General features: G+C 38.2%; 2 protein-coding genes across 2 annotated transcripts in view; both read right to left on the bottom strand.

Moving 5' to 3' along the window:
* Positions 1 to 2,607, bottom strand: part of LOC100642718 — a 28,108-nt gene extending 25,501 nt beyond the window's left edge. Inside the window, exon 1 of the mRNA XM_048412065.1 lies at positions 2,382 to 2,607. The gene's annotated coding sequence lies outside the window, so the exon portion shown is untranslated. The remainder of the gene's footprint in view (positions 1 to 2,381) is intronic.
* A 237-nt stretch (positions 2,608 to 2,844) lies between these two features.
* On the bottom strand, positions 2,845 to 11,083 carry LOC100644594 (cyclin-dependent kinase inhibitor 1). Its single transcript, XM_012318689.3, has 2 exons — positions 9,254 to 11,083; positions 2,845 to 5,937 (listed from the first exon to the last, which is right to left on the bottom strand). Exons 1-2 carry the CDS (start codon positions 9,825 to 9,827, stop codon positions 5,837 to 5,839), a joined length of 675 nt encoding a protein of 224 aa, XP_012174079.1. The 5' UTR covers positions 9,828 to 11,083; the 3' UTR covers positions 2,845 to 5,836.
* Between the last annotated feature and the right edge of the window lie 1,088 nt (positions 11,084 to 12,171).

Here is a 12,171-nt window from a genome sequence, read left to right as displayed (position 1 = left end):
TGTTTGGAAATTAACACGAATTTAATTGATACTGCAAAGTCTAGAGGATTAAAAAATTTGAGTTCCAAAATGTCCATATACATATCTTCAGAGAGTAGTAACTATAAAAATCGATGTAGATCTACATTATATCGGTATAACTTATACGATTTTCTCTTATATCTAAAATAATATTTAAATGCACCACTTTGAATCTTCGGTCAAGAAGAAATCAACGCCAGTTTGGATAATTTTATGTAAATTTGTATCAGTATTTGTTGTGAATCGATATCTCTGTCAATAGGCCTAGTTACCGACATTTTCAGTTCCTACTTCGACCACTATCTGTCGCTACTGTCGCAAAATTCCAAAAGAATATTTCTATTTATTACAATATACTTTAAATTTTAAAACGCATGATGCTCATACCTTTGTTACCATTCTCAAATTATTCAATTGTTACTCGACAAAATTACATTTATGTTATTATTCTAAGAGTAACAATTAATAAAATATTTATGTTTATTATGTACAAAGATAATTAAAAATATTCAAATTGTCTTTTGTCGAGTATGTGATAAAGACAAAGTTATCACTATTTGCAGGAACGTTGTCTGCCATTGCGTACATAAATTCTCACGGTAGTGAGTCGATAACAAAATCGAGGTCACTTCCGGCTTTCATCCCCAAGACCTCCTTAAGTACGAAACGTAATTGTGTAAAAATTAAACGATCAATAATTTTCATGCAGTTAACTATCTTTTTAGTTACATATAGGTATAATGACTGTCTATATATTAACACAAAATAAACATAAGTATTAATATACGTATGTATATCTAAAATATTTTGTCACAATTTTATAATGTGCTACTTTTTTTACAATTCTTGCATCAAATGATATGCAAATGATAATGTATGCAACGCAAGCAACGTTATAATATCAAAAAGTAACAGGAACGTTTAAAAAACGTATAAACACCAATGTATTCTACTATGTATGTTCTGTAGAAAATATTGTACCAATTAATTATTATTCTAATAACACGTGTTCGTGCTACTTTTTTTTACAGAAACCCATATTGGAATTTGGGGAATTCTTTAGACAGTAGTGGACGGGTCTACGAACAGGGCACTCTCATTCAAGAATGAACGTCGAAATGTGAGCGTATCGTCTAAAAATACTGTTGGTGGGCCGAGGTGCGCCTAGCAACAGAGATTGCATAGAAGCATAACTATAGTGAACGTGCGTGTTTATACGCCGAGGCACAACGAGGACATGAGTTACGGAAAAAGGAACCTGACAAACAAAACTTCTTCGTTTCTATAAAACAATTTTTAAAATTTCAACAAATAACCGGTTCGTATCGAATTGAATTTCCTATTCGTTGTATATTTAACAATCATTCCATTATACTTAAAACTACATATGTAGTATGTTCATATAGAAAAAGCTTTCGTATCGATGTTTAGTATTTAAATCAAATTGGAAATGTAGAAAATAAATAACATATCATGTTTAACTAGTGTGAAAAAAACTTGTTCAGTATGATATATAAAAAGATGTGTGATAAAAGACAGGACATATTTTTATGCGTCTTCTCAAGGCACGAGACGAGTATATACACAGATAAACATTCAAAAGAGCAGATTGCAGAAAAATACGCGCACTGTATTTTAAAGAATAGTCGTTTTAGTCCAAAATAACCATATAGTTCTTTACATGTATAAAAAAAACAGTACAAAATATTTTTAAAAAATTTGTCTTTCCACGTTGTTTACAGAAATTGAAGACATACGATTTGGATCTATTATTGAAATTTTCAATGTTTCATTGATTGCTTGTATCTACTCAAGGAAAAAGTGTGATTCACTAAAGAAATTCTTGCATAATCCTCTGACCTCGATTTTGTATTCGCGCGACGATCCAATAACTCAAATTGAAATTAAACGCGTTGCTCCGGCCAGCGTTCGATGCATTATTTTCATCTAATATATAACGAGAAACGTAATTATGAAATCGCGTCAACAACCATAGATTCGTATAACAATCGAACAATTATGAAAATACATATCGTGTATGCATTTTGTATTTAAAATGAGCCAACTTTATATCAACATCCTCCGTTCGATGTTAATTTACTTGCAAATTTGACCATACGAGGCGATCGTAGTTTGTATTTCGTGTTCATAACCATCAATTTAAAATTAATATGGCAAATTATTTTTCTTTTTTAATTCGATGTAAATCAACTTTCTTTCGATCAAGATTTATACGTTTTGTAGTATTTAAGAACAAATTATTATATGTTTTTAATTAATACATTCTATTCGTCCCTCAAAATATTTCGCTTTAAAACGAAAAAAAAAAAAATAATAAATAAAATCAAATTGTCACTTACCAAAGCCAAATACATGCAGGTCCAGCAGCACCTGTTTCTCAGTCAGCTTCGACTATTCTGCTGCATACAACTTCCGCCATTGCACCTGCACCTGTCTCAATTTTTTCACTACGAATAAATTTTCAATGCTCCTGATTCAGCGTAGGGAGATTGTATAGAAGATTCTGATTGTGGATTCAGGAGATTCTAGGAAGCGTATTCTGCTGTAACAAGGAAATGATACATGTGAAAAAGGATGCCAAGGAGTCAAACTAATTACTATGAAGGGTATGAAAAGGTGTTTGTTTGGTGTGGGTGAGACAGAGACAAGGCATTATTATAGCGAAAACTGAACTTCGATTTTCCTTCTACCATCACGTGTAAGACAGAGTCAGATAAAATACAATTTAACCCAACAATTTACAAATGACATACATGTAACACAGGTTTGGATGCCAGGCGTGTAAAGAAAAGATACCAAGCATTTTTAGATAAATCTTTTTTTAATAAACATAGGCATTCACTTATGAAGGTTAGTTTTTTAGACTCTCTTACGATTATGGTTTATATAATATGTTGTCGTTACAGATAGAATTCTTACGCGAATACCAACTGGATATGAGGCACTGGGTATTTCTGCTCACCCTTTTTATTTTGACATTCACCCACACAAACAAACATCGTGCACACGTGCTCAAGCATATGCAACCTTTCATACTCTTTCTATTGGGATTTTTACGTCACGTTTGAAACGCACATATACATCTATGCTTATTACAAATAAGAAGTACACGCTAAGTTATGTTTACTGAGATCATACTAATACATCACAGGGTTACATAGGCATAAGATTATTCTCTTTTACTATTTTTTTTCGTTTCTTTCCCGACGGCAGACTACCTTCTTCCTTATGTCGAGGTCCTTTTAGATCTAACGAGATTCTATAGTCGTTCGACGCGTCTTTTTCACGCTAGGTAGGAAAAAAAAAAGAAAAGAAAAGCTAAGATCAAATTTGTCCATTATGCACAGTCTGCCGTCGAACATCGTTTTGTTTCGATAATTCGTCATAATTTCACCTGCTTATCCGTATGAGTAGTCAACGAATTGGAAGTTTTGTCGAGGAGGAATAAAATTTAAACGTGCTCCGTACAAAACTGTTACTTCAATTTGATTTCTTATCGCGATGCTCTCATAGTACGAGTATCGTAGCCATGAAAGCGCTATTGAAACATCGAATACACAGTAACCGGTATGAAAAACGACCATTAGAATTCCACAACGAATCAGTTCTACCACTCATAGCGCACTTCGCGAGTGAACTACGAAAAAAATAGCTTGTAACCACCAGTCGTATTTTTGAATTATAATCTCAAAGTGGGAAAAGAGTGAACGGAAAAAGTGTGCACCGGGAATAGGAGGATACGATTCAAGGGGCATACTTCACAGGATGGCGTTAACAAAATTATCATAAACAAAAAGAAAAAAAAAGAACTTGTAATAAACAGCTACCATTATAAAATCAATGTACCATTTAAGATATACAATTACATTTACATTAATATTATGTTTTGTGTAAATTCATCCACGATGAAGAAAGTAACGAAGGAAAGTTTTGGTTTGTTCCAAAATCTGTAAACAGTATGTACGTCAAACACCTCGTACTTTCGTTAACACGGTAAAAAAACGATTCGAATACAAGTTACATCCTTGCATAATTTCAAGAACCGTTTAAAGACCTCCAGAAGCTACGATTTATATTTGTACTCGTGAAATATTTCCAAATAAACCTACGCATTCTCTTAGGTGTAAGCTGCGCAAAATTTCAGACTACTACTACCACCTCGAAGAAACAAAAAATGCTGTACGATTTCTATATAGGCTACGGAGAGCTTTCAACGGCTTTGATCACGCTACACCACCAATACCTAAAGTCTGATCGTAAAACATTAAAAATGCGAGTAAATTCTTCGTGATGATTTGTACAAAAAGATGAACAAAGATAGTAAAGTAAAGAATTCATTTAAAAAGCCAAACGAAGATTGCGGTCTTATATTTATGGAACAGCTATAAATTTGATTGTTATTGTCCATGAAATACGTAAGTAACACAATTTGATCAATGGTTTCTTTCTCATTTATAGAAAATATATTTAAAAAGATTACAATCTTCACGAAGCTTTAGATTTTTAAATATACTCTAACACTTAACGGGATTCATGGTGATGAAGTGAATAGGAAAAATGAGAATGGGGAAGCCAAATGTGATAAGGATTCCTTCTTCGAAGGTATAAGGTAAGAAAAAAGTCGCGGGGATGATTTGGCATCGGCTGTACTTTCTTAAAATTGTACAGGAGATCAATGCTTAAACATGGGTAACCAACTACAATCTAAATCATATCTTTCTCCCCGTTAATTGTCCTCGAGATTGGTCTCTTTTCGGCTACAAAAATATGATTGCGTTCCTTTTGTATTCTCAAATGTGTAAAAATCATGATCGAAATTTTATCTCTTATATTTTTGTACGTTATACGTAAAAAAAAAATCTAATGTCGTATGATTTCGCGACCGTTTCAAGGACACAGTCAAAACTGTCGCGAAATTCGTCCGATAGATTCAGCTTCGTTATTATTTATACGTAGATATGTATGTTCAAACATCTGTGGGTCCTCATTGAGTGAAACAGTCGATGAAAACTCACAGAATGTAGATCGAAACAGTCTCCGATTTCCAAAAATTCGTAGATCAGGCTCAAGTAGTCTTTCTTGCGTGAATTTTAATAGAAACGCAATTCACTTTTACTTAATACCTATTTTTAACATGTACATATATCAAGGTATTTATATATTTTTTGTCTGCTTACACTTACATCAAAATGTACCTATGTATGCGACGACCTCGTCACTAACTTACTCTCGCTTCATATCAGAATCAAACGGACAATATATTACATTAATTAAATTCATGAAAAATTAACGTACTCACACACACTTTTTCTCTCTTTCTCTCTCTCTCTCTCTCTCTCTCTCTCTCTCTCTCTTTCTTTCTTTCTATCGTTGTATATATTCTAATCTGTGTAGCCTAATGCAAAAGAACAAAACGACACGAATGAGATATAAAAAAAGAAGAAAAAAGGAAAAAAAGGAGATAGCAACAACCATGGAATATTGTCCTTCTTGTATTCGTACTTCTAATTAATGTCGTTGTTGCTACTATTTTGTAAATTTCCGTGGCATGTCTACGAAAGTATACGCAATGAAACAAACGGCACTACTCCATTTCTTTTTCTCCCACCGTTTTCGCCTATATTCATGGCGGATAAATCTACGTGAATGGCACAGCCAACGGACCTCGCGCCTCCTGCCAGAGCTTCTGCCTTTCTCGTTCCTCCTGGCAGTGATGCTTCGTGTTTCCGGTCCCACTCGCGCTCCAAGGAGATGGAAGAAGACAGCGAGGCTGAAGGAGGAAGCTGGAAGGCTTTTAGCTGCGTATCTGACCCGCGTTGCGAGCGATCTTCTCCGGCGGCTCTATCATGCTCTTCGCGCTACCGTTTAGGCTACGTTTACGACTCTTCATGAAGTCTGGAAACACACAACAAACCAAACATGTATACATACGTACACCACATGTATTAAACGATTTATTTTCAGTTCCATTAATATTGTACATCAACGATACCGATAACAGGTGTTCCTGATATGTGATCAATGATGAAAACAATAACAAGTGTACACACAAACACATACACACACACGTAGTTCTGAATCGATGTGTACAGCAGAGAAAGAAAGGAATTAACCAAAAAGCATTTAAATCGGAATGCTTATAATCGCATGCAATATAAAATTTGATCTCGTGCGCGATCTAGCTAGACCAATGCACGTACGTCAAATCGCATTCCCGATAACCTTACGAATACAGTACCGGCTCACATGCTTATTAATTATATCGGCGACTGATAAGATACGAACAAATCTTCGTAATATTCGTTAAAGCGTTAAAGCATGTCGATACGGCTCAACACAGCGAGACAAAGAGAGATAAAAGCGAGCAAAGAATTTCGAATAAGATACATGCAATTTCATTTCTTTCATATACGCTTTGTTTGCGAACTTCTCGTGAGTCATGATATAGGAAGCTTGCAGAAAAACACAGTCTGCGCTAGGTTGATACTCGTAATCGTGAGTCATATCACATTGCTTTCAGCACGTACCAAACACAAAACCTCTGCCTGCCCTTTCTCCAACCAACATTTGGCGAATTTCCACGGGAAAATTTGATACATCTGTTCGATTTCCCTGACTAACCCTCTGCATCTAAATCCAAACACATTGCCACGCGACACAAATTAACGACATTTCAGGGACATCTGTGATGCAGTCTACCTACCCCCCTTCCAAACGTTACGTTATGAATCGAGCACATAAAAATTAATAACTTCGAATGTGACACGTTACACGTTATTATTATGAAACATTCTTATGCCTTAAATATTCCTGGAACTTCGATATTTTCTTATTCAAGATTCCTCTCTCCTTTTTTCTACATACATCTAAAAATCTCAAATTTATTTTACGTACATTATATGTGTTATTAAACGTTGCGAAAGTAGCTTCGTTCGATATCTACGAACAAAATCGTTGCGTGCAATTTAAATAGCTCGAACTGCACTCCGCACATGCGGGTTGCAATCGTTGTGCTGGCTAATCCTGATTTTAAATACCGTTCGACCCTCGTAGCGTAGTACCATCCAGAGGGTTGTTTGTCAGAGATGCACGATTGTGAGCACAGCTGATACCCCCATGCGCGTAACACGCAGGAGGTATCGCTCGCAGAACGGAACGCGCGTGCGAACAAAAGCTGATGACGGAGGGGTGTGCGGAAGAGAATGGAACGGGGGTGCGCGTTTCTATCAACCCCATATGGACTGCACAGCTGACCGCGTGCGGCTCATTAATAATGTACGTTAGGAAAATCATTTTTGCGCCCCCATCGTACTCACGATCCCAGAACGAACTCGCGTACGTTACGAAAACACACGCTCCGTCTCTCTCGTATATTTGAAAAACAGACAGGGAGTTCGCTCATCGCAAAAAGGATCCTATCGAGAGATCAAAACGCGTCCGGTGTATCGATCCGGTTAATCGAATGGCGAGCGTATCGTACGATATTATCGTCAACTAATAACGGTCACGCGCAGCACGCGACCATATTCAGTCTAGTCTTCGAATCAACGCGATACAGGTAAATCCAATTACACGCAACTCACTGCTGCAATTACTATTTGTCTGTCTCGAGTACATGAGATTATACTTTGGACTTTGAAAAAAAAGAAAGAAAAAAGGAAAGAAAAATAAGAGGAAAAAAGAAGAATCGTCACAAACAAAATATGGAAACAATTTCACGAAGATTCCATCGATTTCACTATGTCTCGAGATAATGTTTTTTGGGATAATACTATAAGATGGGCAATTCCAAAATTCGCGAAAGGAACTCTTGGGGTATAAACAAAAGTGCGTGCGATGCTGCGGCGCAAAATGTGTTTACACGCGTGTAGATGCATGCGTGCGGGACATATGACGAGTCACGTCCAGAAATAGTCGCGTCGCGTGGGTGGTGTGCACGCCTGAATAATAAATAGGCGAAAAAAGGGGAACTAGACCGTGAGGTACGGGTCCAAACAAGATGGCCGTATGCAACATACAAACGCAACGCGGAAAATCATGTGCGACGGGAGATGTCGAACCAGACGGCGCAGCGTCCATTTAATTTTTTTTTCTCAATGAAGAAAACAGACGATGTCCCGAGTAACCAGATGGCATCACTTGTGTCTCGTTGTCTAGACGATCGGTGGAGAAATTACGAATAATATTTATCGTTATGTCATCCTTGTTTACGTGCGCGTACGACGAATTATCAAGCGATAACTATCCGAGAGAAAAAAATGTGAATTTTATTCCGTCGATCTTATCAATAACTATGAAAGTCCAATTCTTTTATCTATCTTTCAATCCGTAGGTATAATTTCACTGTTCACTAGTTAAATAAGCAATCACGTTGAACTTCATCATCGATTGACCATAAACTGACACGATGCAGTATCTTTTGCAACGATCGAAGAGAATCATTAGGAACAATTACTTTGAAAGAAAAAAGCGCGTACTCGTTCGATCAGTGACTGGATACAATTCATTTCCTAGATCAAGTGTTTTCGTAATTACGTAAATTACGATGACCTTTCGGCCGACGAATTAGATTGACCTAGGATAAACTACTTCCCGCATAAATAATGCCAGCAAATTAACTTCGATAACATGCGTCGATTAAACAGAATAATTCAGGAAACCTCGTGTCCCCGAGTATGTAATTACGTAACTTCTCGCGAACAGATTGGCGCGTGGTAAAACGGTGCGGAGAACACTGTTTTTTAACGAGTGCAACGATAATCTTAAAAGTATTTCACTTCTTGTTCGCTCGTGTTGAGTATGTAATTTATGACATAAAAATTTAAAGAAGCAAAAAGAACAAAAAAGAATGAAGTAAAAAGTGAAAAATTAGTATTTTGCATGACAATGCAACGTTTAATTTATCTTAGACTTCTAGCCTATGTATGCAAATAATTAAGAGTTATCGATATCATTGCAAGTAACTATTCAACTCCAAAACATGCTATTCATTCGCGAAAGAAAGAGTTAATCTTCCCCAATAGGGTTGCATTAAAAAATAAGCGAAAGAGTTCTTATAATACAGAACATAGTCACCGGCATGACGCTCTATCTCTAATGGTATCGTAAGAGTGGTAAGCGCACAGCGCACGTGCTTCTGCACGTTGCCATCCTACTCCACATCGTACACAATACAAGTGATGAGATTAAAAAAATGTATGTTATCACTTACCGGTTATGGAGGATTGTTTTCTCGTTGTGGAGGTTGATAAAACAGGGGTAGTGGGTTCAGCGATGTATATTTTCTTGTCCGAATCGAAGTCGAACAAATCGTTGGTGGTGATTTCGCCGATCTGTGGTACCCTTGGCTCCTGTGGTGGCGTTCTCTCCGATTTCGATAAAATTGGAGTTACCGGAGACGAAGAATCTTTACGGAGGAATCTTGTGGTGGGCGAGGAATCTCGTAGTTTCCGAGGCGTACTAGGTGCGTGTTTCCTTAAGTAGGGCATACCTCGTAGGGCATAGGGTTCAGGCACCACATCCTGTGGTGTAACTAGCTCCCACTCGTACCTCGAATTAGCTTTTGGAATCTCCAAGTGAAAGTCAAAGCCCCATCTTTCGGCATCGAGTATGGATTGAGCGCGAAGCTCCCTTTCCGCCAATGCACGAGCTGCGGCATGATCCACGGGTCCGAATAAATCCCTTCGAACACGGGCAAGGGCTGCTCTGTTCGGCACCGTTCGTCCTCCACCCAAATTCCTGCTCATTTCCGTCATCATCACCGGATTCAACACTCGAGCGCTCATATTTCGTTAGTCTTTCACGCCGGCAACGTTGCCGTTCTCCCTCGGAGTTACCAATAACCAAGCGTTTTCACGAATAAACAGCTTCCGTTTCTCTTCACGCAGTCACTACTTTTCTCACTCCCTGTCTCCTTCCGTCCTTCTCTCTTTCAGCGTCACTGTTTTCGATTCGCGATTCGCCACTACTGAATCTACACAACACGATCGATTTCAATAGACGCGCGGCGCTGTTTTAGAAGTCGACCTTTTTTGCATTGATTTTTACACGTTACATACATACGTCCCATTTACGGAGATGATTCTTCTTCCAGGAATTGTTCACAGTACGTTGAAATACTCGCGGCTCACGAAGATGTGGCAACGTTGTCGTGGCGCGACACACCGAATTTCGAATAATGGCCGTGCTCAGCGTCGCCTCGCGACTACGCTGATCGTTGAGTGGTTCGTGGGTGCACCCAACACTTTCTGACGTTGATTTTTTCACGGGGCACATCCGCGAATTCGAAGTTAGATTTAAAAACTGAGTGTATCATCGACAAGGCGAAGGATGTACGACGAAACTAGAAAGTTTGGCAACACGGTAAACACAGTATTGCGTATCACGATAAAAGAGCGAGAGGCAAGACAGGAAAACAGTAACAACTATCTCATATTTCATCAGAGATGGGTATACAACTCCACAGTCGAAACAAACGAAATAGATGTCAGCAATCGAACACGTTTCCAAGTTTTTTTCTTCTCTTCTCACAGATCTGTCGCTATAGCCCGCGGGAAGAACAAACCGGCAACGTTGCTCGCACTTGCGCGTGAGCATCCAAGAGACGGCGAACGTGTTTCGACGTATTCCCGCGAAGGTTATTACCACGTTACTGTTGAAATTAAAAACTGATCGTGCATCGGCCGTCTGAGTTCACAATTATCACGTCTGTATAATGTGAAGCACATAAATATATTACACAATATTTCTCGCTCGGCAAAAGAATATTTAGCGTAAAACGTTATTGCACACGGCCCGAAAGCACCAATATGCTGTTCGCTGACACGGTGGGGAGCCACTGAATCGACTCTGATACTGCATAAACTCTAAATGAAAACAGTACCGCGCTTCCCGCCAAATACACGACTGTCAAGGCACGCGCGTGGTTCCAAGTTCGGCGGAAGGTCGTATACGATTGCGCAGTTATGTTGACGCTGGTGAGGTACGTGCGTGTTCTGTAATGCACGGAGTTACGCGAAGACACGTTCCACACGTGTAAAGCGCTCTCTAGCGACTGAAGCATGCGCCTCTCAATGCAAGTAACCAAGCCTCTAAATACATCGGCTGTTTTCGGCTACCTTCGGTTCATTCGGTGTCACCCCTTTTTCCTCCCCGCGCGTCAGGGAGAAACGAAATAACCGCCATTTGCAGAATATAGTTCCTTCAACCTGAGCGCACAATTTCAAGCCTTTGAAAATACGTACGAGAAGGCTGTACAGTTATCGGCCCCTTCCACGGCAACATAAACGAGTAGAATGCTGATTGTAACCATCGGATGCGTCCCAGTATGCCAACCTCCATGGTAAATACCACCCAACTTTACTTTTCTGCATTCAGGGGGACTGTACTACCGAGAAGGTTGGGATAAGTAATAGGTCACTGTTGTCTCCTTTACCACTCCCATTTTCATCACGCGCGACTGCGTTCAATGCACGATCGAATCTGTGTTTGATTCAAAGTAAAATACGATAACTTAAAAATTTGGAATTATAAAAAGCAATCTTTGAATTTCGGGTATAATGACTTCTTGCAAAGAATAGTTGCCGTGTTTAATCAACTTCAAGATAAAGTTTTTCGATATATGTTTGATAAATTTATGATATACGTGCGTATGAGAAATGTACAAGTGATTGGAAGAAAAAAATGAAGCGCATTGTATGTTGACAAAGAAACGAAAAATAAACAAGTCCAGCTTTCAAAACAACGGCTGTAATCTTATCACGGACACTCGTGCGTACGTTTATTCGGCGGATTTCCATGTTTGCATGGCAGTACGTTACACACGGTGAATTTATTTGCATACTCTTCAGATTATCATCGTCATTTTATTTCAACTGATATAAGGCTACTGTCTCTAGGCACTATGGTGAGAACCAGAATATGTTTTACAAGATGTAAAAATAAAATTTCGTCCGGTATTAATGTTCTCGACAAAGCAAAGATGAGTTTGGTAAGCGGTATTCGTATCTACTAATTGTAAGTCTGACTTCTTACATATTTGAATTTATTGATTCAGCGAATTGTTTGCATTTAAATAACAACTATGCTTTTAAATATTTCAATGATCGATGTAAATATTTATATCTTTAT

This window comes from Bombus terrestris, chromosome 2 (assembly GCF_910591885.1).
Source record: "Bombus terrestris chromosome 2, iyBomTerr1.2, whole genome shotgun sequence".
Taxonomy (NCBI): Eukaryota; Metazoa; Arthropoda; class Insecta; order Hymenoptera; family Apidae; genus Bombus; species Bombus terrestris.
This window is presented reverse-complemented; position numbering and strand designations above follow the sequence as displayed.

What these genes read in the sequence shown, in the direction of transcription:
- LOC100644594 (XM_012318689.3), bottom strand. Translation starts at nt 9,827, where the DNA reads ATGAGCGCTCGAGTGTTGAATCCGGTGATGATGACGGAAATGAGCAGG. An exon ending in AAAACAATCCTCCATAACCG is followed by an intron (nt 5,938 to 9,253) that starts GTAAGTGATAAC and finishes GTGTGTTTCCAG; the next exon opens with ACTTCATGAAGAGTCGTAAA.